This window comes from Zootoca vivipara, chromosome 3, assembly GCF_963506605.1.
Source record: "Zootoca vivipara chromosome 3, rZooViv1.1, whole genome shotgun sequence".
Classification (NCBI taxonomy): domain Eukaryota; kingdom Metazoa; phylum Chordata; class Lepidosauria; order Squamata; family Lacertidae; genus Zootoca; species Zootoca vivipara.
This window is the reverse complement of record NC_083278.1, coordinates 86,929,057-86,943,827: the sequence shown is the minus strand read 5'-3', so window position 1 is coordinate 86,943,827 and position 14,771 is coordinate 86,929,057. Positions and strand designations below refer to the sequence as shown.

The window sequence follows — 14,771 nt, the reverse complement described above, 5'->3', positions numbered from 1 at the left end:
GTTTCCATCTTGTCACATTCCATTTACTTTCTTTGAGGTGATTTTTTTTCATACAGTAATGACCCAAGAAGTTCATCATTTCATCGTCAGATAATAAGGTAGACACCACAGCGCTAGGGAGCAACAATGGTTGGTTAGCCATTGATCTACAGGTGACATTTACAGAGCTGCTGTATTTTTAAATATCCACCAACACAAATCTATATTAGTGTCAATATTAAGGTTTTGTCTGCATCTCATCTAATGTATGCCATCAAGGGCAAATTATTTCATAACAAAGATTGGAATAACCAGTCAGACTTCAAATCAATTAAACAACTTTACTAAATGAAAAATCCTACATTTAATATGTGTTTTAAAACAAAATGGAATTAGAAAAGAGACTTAAATCCATGTAAGAACTTTTCACTTTGCCAGAAATCCCTTGCATAATACGTGTCAGTTCATTAAATGCAAGTTGCTAGAATTCTCGATTTAACATTTGCAAAGACAATATTAAAGAGTTCTACATTGTTGCACATTTAGAATAATTTAAATTGGAAGCTTCCCTACTAAGTAATCTTATAAATTTGACTGCGTTCAATAAAAAACAGTGTATTAATATCCAATCAAGTCTCTGCCTTTCAATTTTTATCCATTTACAATCTTTGCACATTTGACAGTGTTCAATAAAAAAAATGTATTAATTTCCAATCAAGTCGCTGCCTTTCAATTTTTATCCATTTACAATCTTTGCACATTTCTTTACACTTTGCCATTTGTCAATATGAACCCTTTAAGGAAAACAGGAAAAGAAATACTGCATCAACTCTTGATCATGTACAGAAATTATTGCTACTATAGTACACTACAAAGCAGAAGTTTCTACAATAGTATATGAACCTTGATCATGAAAATCCAGAGGATATAAATCTTTAGTGACATAAGCCTTACAATCATGTAGAACATTCACATGGCAATATTAGACAGTCCAACCACCACTAGCCATAGTTAACCTACTGCTCAATGATCAACAGCCATTTAAATATACCCTCCTGGAAGGTGGGGCAGAGTGCACAGTTGGGCGGGGAAGAGGAGAGGAAAAACAGAGCTAGCTTTTCCAGGCTTATCAGAGAAGGATCTTCATGTTTGGTTAGCTATGCAGAATGCACTTTAATGCAAATATGACATTATCAGGAAGCTAAGCATGCCAAAAGGTGTTTCATGCTAATAAAATCTAATGCAAGGTACCACATAATCAAGTTTTCGACTAATAAGTAATACCATTCTTGCCCTATTTAAGTTAAATGAAGTGTCATTGTGAGTGTAATGTTAGTTTAAAATGGTGCAGTGAACAAATCCATTCTGTGGCAATCTAAGATAAAAAGTAATAAGTTTTTTGTCATGAGAAATACTGACTGCTGGGTTGTCTGGATAAGGAGCACTACCGAAGTCATGAGCTTGAGATTGGTTTGTGTCTTTAAACTCCTATTATAGGGGCACACATTTAGTTAGCAAGAATACTGGGAAGAGGGAGAACAGCAGCTGCCCCAAAAATCCCTTCCACAAATCATTTTCAGCCAGGGAACATGACTAGATACTTTGCCATCATTCTAGCTACAAAATAAGAGAAATAAAGGCAATCAAGCAACAGTAAGACCACATTACACAAATGAAACATCATGCTCTCATCTGATTTAACTATTACATCAAGCTTAAATTGGGATGTTGGTCAACTTTAAAACTGTGATGTGAATATGCAACCAAAATAATTTGTTTAGATCTGATTTTACTCTATGTTGGTTATTAGAGCTTGGAGTATACTTGTTACAATACAGTGTTGCACATCTGTCAACTAGAAAATATTAAAGATCCTTTACCCGTCTCTTTAAGTTAAAGATGTGACATCATAAAGGGTGTCAAATGGCTGGATGGTTTTACAGTGCACACTTATTATATACTGTATATATGGAGTTTTGTCCTTAATAGATCTGATGGTTTTTCTATGATATTCCTTTCTTCACCTTTTCTTCGGAGGATTAGCTGTGCGAGGTGGGGTGACTGGACGTCCAGAGTTCAGTCCACCATACTGGTACTTTGCTTTCTTCTCAGATGGTTTCAGAATCTTAAGTGGATGAATTAAGAAGATGAATAAACTTCTCTTCAAACCAATACAACATATCCATTAAACCAGCCTTACAATGAATGCATAACTTGCTGTCTACATATGAAGTGGCTTCCTATTTACAACAACTGTTGAATGTGCATTTGCAAAGTACAAAAAGAATTATTTAGCAGCTAGGGCTACCCATTCTGTGGACTCATCTAACCAGATAGGGATGATAGTAAACAGTCAGAGCATAATACTTTGCATACAGATGGTCCCATATTTACCGTATTTACTCAAATGTAATGCACATCTTATGGGACGAGGGTGGCGCTGTGGGTTAAACCACAGAGCCTAGGGCTTGCCGATCAGAAGGTCGGCGGTTCGAATCCCCGTGACAGGGTGAGCTCCCATTGCTCGGTCCCTCCTCTTGCCAACCTAGCAGTTCGAAAGCATGTCAAAGTGCAAGTAGATAAATAGGTACCGCACCAGCAGGAAGGTAAACGGTGTTCCCGTGCGCTGCTCTGGTTCGCCAGAAGCGGCTTAGTCATGCTGGCCACATGACCTGGAAGCTGTACGCCGGCTCCCTTGGCCAATAACATGAGATGAGCGTCGCAACCCGAGTCGGTCACGACTGGACCTAATGGTCAGGGGTCCCTTTACCTTTAATGTGCACCTTCCTTGGCCAAATAGTATCGCAAAAATTAGGGTGCACATTAGATTCGATGGCGCATTAGATTAACAGTAATCCCCATCAACTTCCAGTTAAAAGATCTAGGGAAGACTTTAACCAGCTGCGATAGAAAATACTGGGCTAGTTGAACCAATGGTTTGACTCTGTATAAGGCAGTCTCAGAGAACCAGACACCCCATGTCAGTTCAGAGCAATCCATGATATATATTGTTTCTCAAGAGACTCCATCAACAGAGTGGCTTGATCCCATTTTATTCAGGCAAATATTCACCTTAGGCTTAGTAATACTTTGGTAATGAGGTATTAGAAAATTAGTTTTGAACTAAAGGAAGATTGTAACATTTGCTGAGAATACTAGCCTTCAACCAGAGAGATACAAGCAACCATGCACCTTAAAAGTTTAATAATAATAAATAAATAATTTTCTTATTCATACCCCACTTAATTGGCTGGGTTGCCCCAGCTAACTCTAATTTTATTCAAGCTATACTGTACAATGCTCATAACTTTTTGACCTGTCTTCTCAATATAGAGGTTCTAATCCATGTTTACCATACCTGAAAAGAGCACATCAAAGTTTCATCCACACTCATCATGCCACCAGCATTGTCAAATTCTCCACAGTAATTAGGAGCAGAAAATAGGGTAACCAGCTGTCGTTTAGCAAAGAATTCATAGCCATCTTCAACTACCTGTCAGTGAGAAAAACACATAACCAATATTGATGTAACTTAAAATATTTCTGTAATTTGAGCCAAAATGCTTATCCCATAACCTGCACTCTAAGAGTTTTCAGAGAACATGTGCCAAATGAATGCAACACAACTTAAGATTCCGTGCAGGATCCATTATCATGCAAGTTGACTTCTCCAAACACAATGGGAATTCCCTTTCTTCTCAGCTCCCCACTGCCTCCCCAAAAGCAATTTTAGAGGCATATGGAGGGCTCCCAAGAGGAGCAGCAAGGTAAATTGCACCAGTAGAAGCCTTATCTATGGTGGGAAGGAAGCTAATTTGAAGTAGGTAAAAAAGGTAATTTGAAGTACAGAAACAAGAAGGTACAGAATACAAATAAGTTTAAGTGAATTATTCTTTGTGCTGTAGACTAGTTACACAAAGACCTCCAGCTTTTCTGCAACATTTCTGAAACAAAGGACTCAAAATACAGAAATATGTGTGCAGAGAGGATGTGACAGCTAGGGCAGATTTGTGTTCAATATTATTTAAGATTATATATTAAATTTGTATACTGCCCTATACCTGTAGATTTCAGGGCGGTTCTACAGACTATAAATAGCTAAATTTGCAGCCTGATCTGCACTAGCTCACCTACTTGTCAACATATTTGTATGTGTAAATGACAGAGCCCTGGAAACTAGAAGGTAAAGATCCCAAATTAGAAAGCAGCAAATTCATACCTGATGAGCTCGACAAATCAAATCCAAATCATGACGATTCAAGAACTTGCTGACCACATCAGCTCCAAAAGTGAAGGAGACACCACGATCATTTTCACCCCAGCCCTGCACATCCTTGTCTGGATCAGACCACAGCAGGTCACAGAGCAAGCCTTGAAAGTAAGAGCACAAGTCTCAGAAACAGGACCCTAATGTGTACTTTTTTGGTACAAAATATTTACCTTTCATGATTGAGATTTTGGTGGGCGTACTTTGTACACATGGGGCTATACAAGTATAACAGTTATAGATTTGCAATGCACTCCTACTGGAGACAACAGTGCAAACTTTTTCTATGGTCAGTGGTCTGATGTGCACATCACATTAAACCATAGCTTGTTTTAAACTATGGCTTTATATGATGTGCAAACTGAGGCAGTATCTTTAACTTTCTTCCAGCAAGAAAAATCCAAGTTGTTTGGATTGAATGAAAACAAATTAATGAATGTCCATATATCCAAAAACTCCTGAAATCATAGCTCAGGCATGCCTCATGTTGATGGATTCAGTATGAGCCTCGCTCTCCAAAAAATCCTGTTTAATGCTGGAGTAGCATTACAGCTGCAACAGAAGGCCACGGTTTTCTTATATGCCAAATTTTCAGCCGCCTTGCATAAGTACTCAGGTTGAACTTCAAATCAGGAAACCCTCTGTTTGAATCTCTGCTTCTATAATGTACTATACAGATACAAGTTTATTTTTACTTTACTAAGTTTAGTTTCCAAGTTCCCAGAACCACTGTCTTACAACCAAATTGTTTCAAGTCACACTCTAGAATGTAATATGGATTTAAAAAGAGAGAACTTAAAAGTTCTAATTAACAAGCTACCTTCTTCAGCATCCAAAAATCAATTTAATATTGGTTTGGGTGAACAATGGAACAATAGTGCAACTAAGCCTGGATCTAATCCCTTATGTTCAGAACCAGGTAACTTCCACATGGCCCTTTTCAATCTGTACCTCAAATGAAGAAAACAAGGACTTTTAGCTTCCAAGCAACACAAGTATAATAGGGCTCCTCAAAACGCTTCAGATGGGAAGATTCACTACTTCTTTGAACACACTATTGATACATGCCATAATATAATTTTAAAATAATTTACAATGAGCAGCAATTTGTGCAGGTGGGCCTTACCTGTGTCAGGAACATCTGTGGGTCTCATAATTCTTCGAATCTGTTCCATTGATTGCAGATCTGGTGACAGTCCTGACAACATAAATGAGAAAACTCATTTTCATTGTTCATAGAAGATGGTCAATGAAAAGAATTTAGACAATACTAGACTCCTATATTTTCCAACATAATGCTGTCCAATTGGTAGCTATATCCATTTCACTTTTTTTTATAGTCATACCCAACCTCATGCCTCAACAGCTATTACACTGAGACAGGACCATCTCTAAGGTTTTGCAAATGGATATAACACTACTTTTTTATCAATTGGGCATGCAATTGTGTTCTAAACATTTAAGAATAAACTGCACGAAAACACCCATTCTTTATTAGCAGCATAAAGAGCTCTCCATTTCACTACTGTGGGGTTTGTTTTTATAAAATTGTTCAAGGTGTACAAGATGCCTAAGGAACGTTTTTTCTTCATAATGAAGAAACTTTTATTTTAAATAACGTGATCCTTACTTGGAATAATTTCATTGTTAAACAAATGCAAAATAATTTACTTCTGAGGACAAGACAACTATTTCATTTAAAAGAATCTAAACTAGCAGGCATACTGAGACACCTCCCTCAATGATGACATCTACTTGGATATTTCCCTCAGTCAATATAGGTTTTTAAAAATATTTTTATTCTATACCAAGCTGTAGAAGTTTACTACATCTAAACCAACTATTTTTAAGGGGTCGTTCTCCAGCTTAAGCCATGATGGAGAAAATATCTGAGCCAAGTAAATATTTACAAACCACACTTTCATAGGCAGTGTGCAAACATACACAACACTACAATAACAGCAAAAACATCAACATATCAACGAAAACTGGCTGGTAGCAAAAGTCATGTTACGAAGGCCTGTCTGAACAACAGTGTTTTCAAAAGATATGTGAAAGCAAGCAGGGGTGACTCCTTCTGAACTTCTATTGGCAAGGAGTTACACAGGCCAGGGCCTGATACACTAATAACTATTTTAACCTGCCCTGGGACCTGCTGGTGAAGGACAAATAATTACTACTAATAATAATGATAATATCAAAGGCCACTAAGAGATAAAGCAGCAGGAGTGCGCTTGCACTTCCACTGCTCCTCTCGCCATAAAGCTCATCATGATGTTCAATACTAATTTGTTTCTGAATCTAGACTAGTATCGATACAGATAAATCAGTGGGATTTATAATAACCCTTCCCACAGGCTCAATTTCACCTGCTGTAATGGGCAAGGATCCAGAGGGCACATGGTCAGGCACATCCCTGCAAGCAGTCTATCAGTATCATCATAACACAAACTAAAAAGGCTAATTTCTTTTAAGACTTTAAGCTAGTACAACTATTTTAAAAAGGTACAGAACAGAAACAACCATGTGATATATGTGTTTTGCAAATGTATTATGAAGCAAACCAAGTATTTGTGAGGCGCTTCAATAATGGCTGAGTGTTCTGATTTATCCACATTGTGATTATTTCTAAGATGGGAGTCCTGATAATTTCTTATGAATTTGGCTTCTTCAACACTTCAGCAATTTATTCCGAGAATATCGCAATTTATCCCATCTTGATCAGCACTCTTTTCAGGAAGAAAGGGCTGGGAATCTTTTTCTGGCCAGAGGGCTAGTTCTTTACGTTCCCCATGCCTGGTGGGCCAAAGTTGATAGGTGGGCAAGGCCACCCACCTATCTATCACCTGATGTCATAGTGACATCAGGTGAAGATTCCCTTTAAAGCCCCGATTCTTGGGATTTAAAGGAAGCGATCCACGGGTGAGGGGGCTGAAGGTGCACAATGATCTGCCCATCACAGCTGATGGGTGGGTGGAAGCATGCCATGCTAGGTCCAAAGAACAACTGGGACCTTTAAGCTCCTGATTTGTTCCTTTGGAGTCCCACCCTTACCCAATGCTCATGTAGGTTTGGCTTTCTGAAAATGGCCTGGTGGGCCTGACCAGAGACAGAGACCAAATGGTCAAACTCTGAATGAAATATTGGGGTTATGATTTACTCTCCAAAGTTCGTTTCTCTTTGAGCCGGCTGGCTTCCTAATTGTTCACAGCAATATATTATTGGCTCAAAGAGATGCACCTTTCCACCTAGCAGAATAGAAGCATGATCTCTTGAGGATATGGTTCTATTTTTGTGGTTAACAGACTGAAACAGGGATACCGTTTCTCTTTCAGAGATGGCTGTTGCATTCTATCCAATGGTTGAGAATCCTCTGAGGACCCATGAAGATGACCAGAGGCACTACCCATAGTAGGCTCTAATACGGTTGAGTTGGGCTAGTAAATGCACTTCCATCTTGAAGGACAGGACCACTTAGTGATGTGGTCATTGCAAATCCCTGGAATTAAGTAACTTAAAATTCCGGCTCAGCAGGAAGTTTTGCTTCCTTGAGGCTTCTCACATCCTTCATCAATTCCTCTGTAGGCTATTTTCCTATGCTGATGTCCTTAATGATAGCCAAGAGGTACGGATGTATGCTCTGTTGCCTTGAAAATGCTATCTAAGATCGCCACAATCTTTGTAATGAGCCTGAAGGCCAAATGATAAAGGATCAGTATTTAAAATTGCACACTAAAATCAGTCAAAAGACCCAGAAGTGAACATACCAATCACTTCAAATCTATAACCTCTGCCTTCTTCAGGACAATAAAAAATTAATCAAACTGCTATACCCTGCTGGCAAGCTGTATATGCTCATTCATCAAGATTTTCTCTGGCTAGATTCTTGGAAACCAATGGTATTCTAGAACAGGGGTGGCCAACTCCCAAGAGACTGTGATCTACTTACAGAGTTAAAAACTGGCAGTGATCTACACCCTTTTTTGGGGGTTAGGTCAAAGTTGTTGAGCTTTTTTAGGGAGGGGGAAAGCCCCATTTTGGGGGGATGCAGGGCAAAAAATGAGCTTTTTTTTAGGGGAGCCAAAGTTGTTGAGCTTCTGGGGGGAAAGTGATCTACCACAGATGTCCAGTGATATACTGGTAGATCAGGATCTACCTGTTGAAAGTGCCTGTTCTAGAAGATGGTTTTATAATGCATTTCAAATCCACTTTGTTTGATATTAGTTAAGAGGTATGGGGCAAGAAAACTCATTGGTTGGACTTTTGTCCAAACTTTGAAGAAATAAGTAATTTAACTGTTATGAAAGATGTGTTCTATTTACCTCCATGGCAGCAGAAAATCTTCTCATCTACAATGGCTGCAATAGGCAGGCAATTAAAACAGTCTGTAAATGTCTTCCAGAGCTTGATATTAAACCGCCGTTTACCTGATGGGATTAGAAGAGCAGCAATTTATTTATCATATTACATACGGTAGTCTGACCATTCAAAAAGAGTGCCATCTTTATTTAAGTACGGTAACTGCTGAATGCAAAAGTAATTCAGCGGTTATTTCACAAGTTTAAAGAGAAACATAAAATAGTATTAATTCAATATTGTTAGGTGAATTTTTCTACAAGTTTCAAAGCATGTCATAAAAAGGGTAACTACTAGAAACATTTATATAAAGCTTTACTTACATTCATCATAGAATCCATAGATGCGATTAATACTAGCACACTCATGGTTTCCCCTCAGGAGGAAAAAATTCTCTGGATATTTGATTTTATATGCAAGTAATAAGCAGATGGTTTCCAAGGATTGTTTGCCTCTATCCACATAATCCCCCAGAAATAGATAGTTGGCTTCAGGTGGAAATCCCCCATACTCAAACAATCGAAGCAAATCTGTATATTGACCGTGGATGTCACCTATGAAAATTAAGAGTGCAGATATATTTATAAAACAATTATTAGAAGAAGAAAAGCATCTTGAACAGCTGGTAGTAAGAACCAAAACAGATACTCTACTTTGGTGGTAAAATACTAAGGGGGTTGTTTCCTCCTCAATTCCACTTCGTTATGTCCATTAATTTCAATAGGCCTACTCTGTATGTGACTAACATTTGATACAATCTAAGTTTATTAAAATATTTCTCTTCCACCCTCTATTATATGTTCTTAGGACACAGTATATATTACATACCGTAAACCTTTTAATATAATATATCATAAAATCACCATCAACAATGAAGTAAACCACCAGGCAGATCCCACTGCAAGCTAAAATTAGTATGAGCCAAAAACCTATGTAAACTGGTCATCAAAAAGAGCCCACCACTATTACCTCCCAAGCCTCTGAGGGGAAGCTGTTCAATAACTAGGGTGCTGCAGTGAAAAGGGCCCTCTCCAACATCCCCTCACCAGCTTCCAAAGGGAAGACAGAGAGGATGAACACCAACACACACTTCTAGGCAGATTTTAATGATCAGTCAGGACAAAATGGGAAAAACATTCTCTCACATACCCTCGCCCCAAGCTTTTAGAGCTTTGCAAGATATTATTAACACTCTGAAATCCAATCAGATATGTACAGGAAGCCAGTTCAGATCCTGTAGGATCAGTGTGATACAGTTATTACAGATGTACCATTTTAACAGGCTTGCTGCCACATTTTTTGGGCGATCGCAAGCACTCTCTTAGTTTACTTTCCACCTTGAAAGTGAAAGCTTTAATACTGTTGCACTCTTTAAGAAGTTTAGCGGTTGTATCCAAGGATAGCCTACTCAGAGTAGGCCCATTGAAATTAATGGACTAATTTAGGACCATCAATTCCAATAGGTCTATTCTAAGTAGAAGTTAGTTGGATACAACCTGAAATATTTAAATAAATCACAGATACCTTCTTGGCCTCAAGGAATGCTACATTTTTCATATGCTTGTTGTAGACACTTTTTATAATAGTACCTCTCACACATTCTTATACCACTACTAACAGTCAAGGAATTGTACTGCCTTCCTACTATCTTGTAATCTCCATGTGGACAGCTGATTTTGCTTCTACAGTACAGTAGAAGTTTGACTACTACTTACGAATAACTCTACTTACGAATGTTTCTACTTACGAATGGAGCTCTGTCCGCCATCTTGGATGCGGTTTAGATAGGATTTTTTCTACTTACGAATTTTTAGTTAGGTTTTTTTCCCCAATGCATTCCTATGGGATTCTACTTAAAAAAAATTTCGACTTACGAATGTGCGTTCGGAACGCGTTAAATTCGTAAGTAGAGGTACCACTGTACATCTTTGCATACTAACTACTAGTTATTATCATGCTGCATACAAAAAGTTATTGCAACATTGCAGGCTTTAATTACCCAGATTTTGCAAAGAATAGGGCTTGATTATTATTTAAAATCATTTTCATACCACTATATATATATATATATATTAATTGCTAAGTGCTCTACAACTTAAAAGCATCAACCAAAACATTACAAAATAAAATATTACAAATTAAGATCTAATACCAAGTACACATTCCAAACAGCATAATTAACAGAACAAAATGTTCTCTTAAACATAAAAGCATTACATATTTAAAATTTTTAAATACAAAAATAGATTTATACTCCACCAAACAGCATCATAAGCAACTAAAATAAATGAAATATGAGCAGCATGCATGTGCCTTAAAAATAAATGGCAATGCCTTTTTCTAGGACTTATCTCTACAGTAAACATATCACTGGTCTGAAATGCATTTAGGAGCCAGGAATTATACATATTCTTTAAAAAGTGTTTTAGTAGTTTAACTGTAATGTTTCAATTATGTTGTGTTATTATTTTGATGACCTCTTTTGAGGAGGAAAGGCAGGATAAAAAAATCAAATAATAGTAAAAAATACTTCAATTACAAATTGGTTTGTGAGTGTTTCTAAGTGCATTCAAATGATAGGTTAAAACAGATGTTTTTAACCTATCATTTGAATGCACTTGGAAACACTCAAATGCTTTAAAACCTGCTAATAAAATACTATTTAAACTAAACTAAACCCAGATGCAACTGCATTTGCTTTTGCTTTTCTAGTCTGTACTGTCTCTCTGAAATCTTCTAGCCTCTCAAAGAGCTGAAGCTCAGCTAGTAATGGCAGAAGTCTTCCTGTTGAATGCTGATTCAGGCAAACAAAGGCATTCAGAGTGCAACTGCAGTGGCATGTTGCCATACCTCCCAAACCCTAAAGTTGTTTAGCAAGCATTCTTGAACTTCAGATCAAAAGGCAAGACACTCCCTTTTTGGGTCTTACCCAAAAAAGAATGCACAAGTAGGCTGAAAAATAACTGTGAAAATATGAAATGTTTTAGCACTTAGTCTTGTCTCCTAAATTACTTCAATAATATATGAACTAAATTAAACCCAAGATTAGTATTTACTATATATTAAATACAGGGTTTCTTTGTACAGCAGGTTTTGAATTAGCTTAAAACTTGGCAGGAGTATTTAAGGATATAAATCACTCAATGTAGTAAAAGTGTACCAAATTACCACATTTTAGTAGGGGAAGCAGGCTATCTTTTCATGTTAAATGGTTTTGCTTCTCTTTACTGTTTACATATTTTGAATACATAGCAACATTCGGTAAATATTATTTTGCAGGTTAAAAGCTTTCCTTCTTTAGTATACAACATTAATCACCACATACCACAGATCTTCAGCGGCGCCTCTAGCTCCAGAAGTATGGGCTGGCTAAGAAAGATTTCTCGTGATTTTATACACAAGCCCCGAACTTCAGCCTCTGTCATCTGCACAATCTTTCCTGGACGACATCCTCGCACTGTAAGACAAATGATAAATTCAGGTCTCTGAAAAGTTGTCAAGGAAAACAGTGTGTTTTAAATAGTAAGCCATAGCCTTCCTCAGCATTGATAAAGCATATTAAACCGGTTCCGGTTTCCGCCGGCAGGAATGGCGGACCTGTTTTCCATCCCTCTGACCTTCGTAAGGAATTTGGCGGTTGCTAGGGGAGTAAATGGCAACCCCCTACCCTCTCCGGGGGTTACGGAGAGGGGCCGCTGGCCCGCGATGCCCCCAGACCCACTCCGACTGTTTATGGAGTGGGGGGAGCTTGGGCTGAAAAGCACTTACGAGGGCCAGGACTCCCGGACGCTAATCTGCATGGCGGGGATTTCCATGGTTAAAGAAGATAATTAGGCTTAAATCTATGGACATACTTCAGAAGGAGGGGAAGAAGCGCTGTTTACTGCTGAGAAACTTATGCTGCTGAGGGAGAGGAGTCAAAGGCTGTATATCATCTGGAAGAAGGATTGATGGGGACGGAGCGATAAGGGAATTGAGTTTTCTTTTATTTTTCTTCATATGAGTTACTTCGTACCTTCCCAGACGCGATGTCCTGGCTTGTTTGGAGTGAAAGAGAAGCAAAAGACTGTGTGAGTTGAACTTTATAAACTGTTGTTACTGAGCATATTTTTTAAAGATGTGGAGTTGCCGATGAGAAAAGCCCCCCCCCCTAGTCGGACGGAAGGAGTCCTGGACGCGTTCGGAGGATTTATGAGCTGTGACGCACTTTGAATTGGAGCAGCGACCTGAAGCTAAGTTCAGCTATAGGGCAAGGAGATCCATTAATTTACCAAGAGTTTATGGTTTGATGTTTGGGTCTTCTGCCTGGAAAAGCTGTAAATTTTATAAAGATCGTTAATCTTCATGGCTATGAGAGAAAACGAAAGTGATTTGAGCTTTTTAAGATGGCGCTGCTTCGACGCAACAGGGAGCTCCAGACTAAGAAGATTTATGGGGAGGCTGGACTGATTAACCCACACAGGAGAAAGAACATTTGTGAAACCTTGTTTGATATTTATCTCAGCAGCGGGGAAACAATCGGTTGAAAGTGGAAAACATCTATGTGACTGTAAGGGGAAGATCTGGATTATTATGAACTTGGAGGACGATTTGAACTTTAGAAAAAAGACGGCAGTGGACGGTTGCGAGGAATCCCCAATTTCTTGAAGCATGGGAACCCAAATAAAAAATTCTCTAGACGATTTGGCATAACATTCGGTTTGATTGATATATATATATGTATAATTTGAAATAATGAATGTGATATAATTGGTTTTAATTGGAAAATTAATAAAATATATTAAAAAAAAAAGATAAAGCATATTAAACCAAAATGTGTTTAAGCATATGGCTGGCATTTGTCTTGTCTTGGGAGGCAATGAAGGAGTGTGCCTTTTGGGGTGAAGTCAAACTGTTCAAAGGTTACAGTGCCTGTTGTAGCTCTAAAGATTGATATGGGAGAGACATTTCTTGTTGTAGCTGGGGCAGATGAAGGCGTCCGGTTGTGCTATCTCAGATGTACCTTGCCATTTCTTCTCTCTGCACCGTTCCCAGGTTAACATTTATCCAGATATTAAGCTTATAGTAAAATGATTTGTCTGAATTGGGCCATATCCATTGATCGATAGAGTCATATTAAAGTAGGCATTAACATTTAATGCACACTATGGTTCATCATTCTGTTATTATCAGCAGAGGGTATAAAAATGTGCTCAATGTACAAGCTATATACCATCAACAACTTACTGGGTGTCCAAATAAAAGAGAATAAGCTTTAAGAGTACAGATCTGTCTTATGACCTTATTGGTTTGAAAACTGCTATACAGTACAGTACTAGTGAGCTTCCCCGATTTCATTTTGGCGACCCCATCAGAATACTGCAAGCAAAGATTGAGAGCAATGGAACAGAAACATCCTTGCCTGCTTCTCCATTCCAAGCTTGACTAGGATTGCTTGATGACCCAAGAACCAGGGGGGAAGTTCTGTTTGAGCCACCTTTATCTCACATGGAGAAAGGGGCCAACTGCTGATACTACCCTCTTTGTTGGCCCAAGTGCTTTAGGGGGTCCATAATTTTGTGTCAAGTTAGTGCTGCAGGTACTTACTTGACAAAAAAAATCATCTTCTTCATGGAGCAAGGAGGCTAAGGAGTTTCCCACCAGAAACTCATAAATGTGGAAGGGATTTGCTTGTTGAGGAAATACCAGGACCAACATCTGAAGGAGTCTGAAAGAATCCTGTTCATCACTTTGTGGGGGCTCCTCAACCCTCAGATGTCAATGAGCATGTGGATAGGGGTGATACAGTAGACATTGTAGATACAGTAGACATAGTATTCTTAGAACTTCACCAAAGAATCCTGAGTAGGCTCCCCAGGTAGTCCAGTCAAGTGTCCATTAACAGGTAACTGTGCCAGACAGGATAAAAACAACACACTCAGATTTCTGTTGTAGACCGCCTTTTCTGTGATATAGGTATGATGTATCTGGGGGTGGTATTGGGCTACACCCCTTCTGTGATGTATCTATGATGTTTCTGGGGGCGGTCTTGGACTCCAGGGCGGGCAATTTAAAATTGTCTATATAAGGGCTTGCGCACATGGCTCGGGGTCCTCCTCCTCTCTCCTGTGTGTGGGGGAGCACCCTGTTGCAACAGTTAATAAAGATCAGGCTTACTAGCTGCTTTGTT

At 38.5% G+C, this 14,771-nt stretch overlaps 1 protein-coding gene across 1 annotated transcript in view; it reads right to left on the bottom strand.

Annotated features, from left to right (window-relative positions):
* Positions 1-300: 300 nt before the first annotated feature.
* The window catches only part of PPP1CB (protein phosphatase 1 catalytic subunit beta), a 38,026-nt gene continuing 23,555 nt past the window's right edge, over positions 301-14,771 (bottom strand). Inside the window, exons 2-8 of the mRNA XM_035111498.2 lie at positions 11,928-12,059; positions 8,926-9,156; positions 8,569-8,673; positions 5,373-5,444; positions 4,199-4,350; positions 3,338-3,472; positions 301-2,104 (exon numbers count right to left, since the gene is read on the bottom strand). Coding sequence (XP_034967389.1) covers positions 2,000-2,104; positions 3,338-3,472; positions 4,199-4,350; positions 5,373-5,444; positions 8,569-8,673; positions 8,926-9,156; positions 11,928-12,059 — 932 coding nt within the window. The 3' untranslated portion in view covers positions 301-1,999. The remainder of the gene's footprint in view (positions 2,105-3,337; positions 3,473-4,198; positions 4,351-5,372; positions 5,445-8,568; positions 8,674-8,925; positions 9,157-11,927; positions 12,060-14,771) is intronic.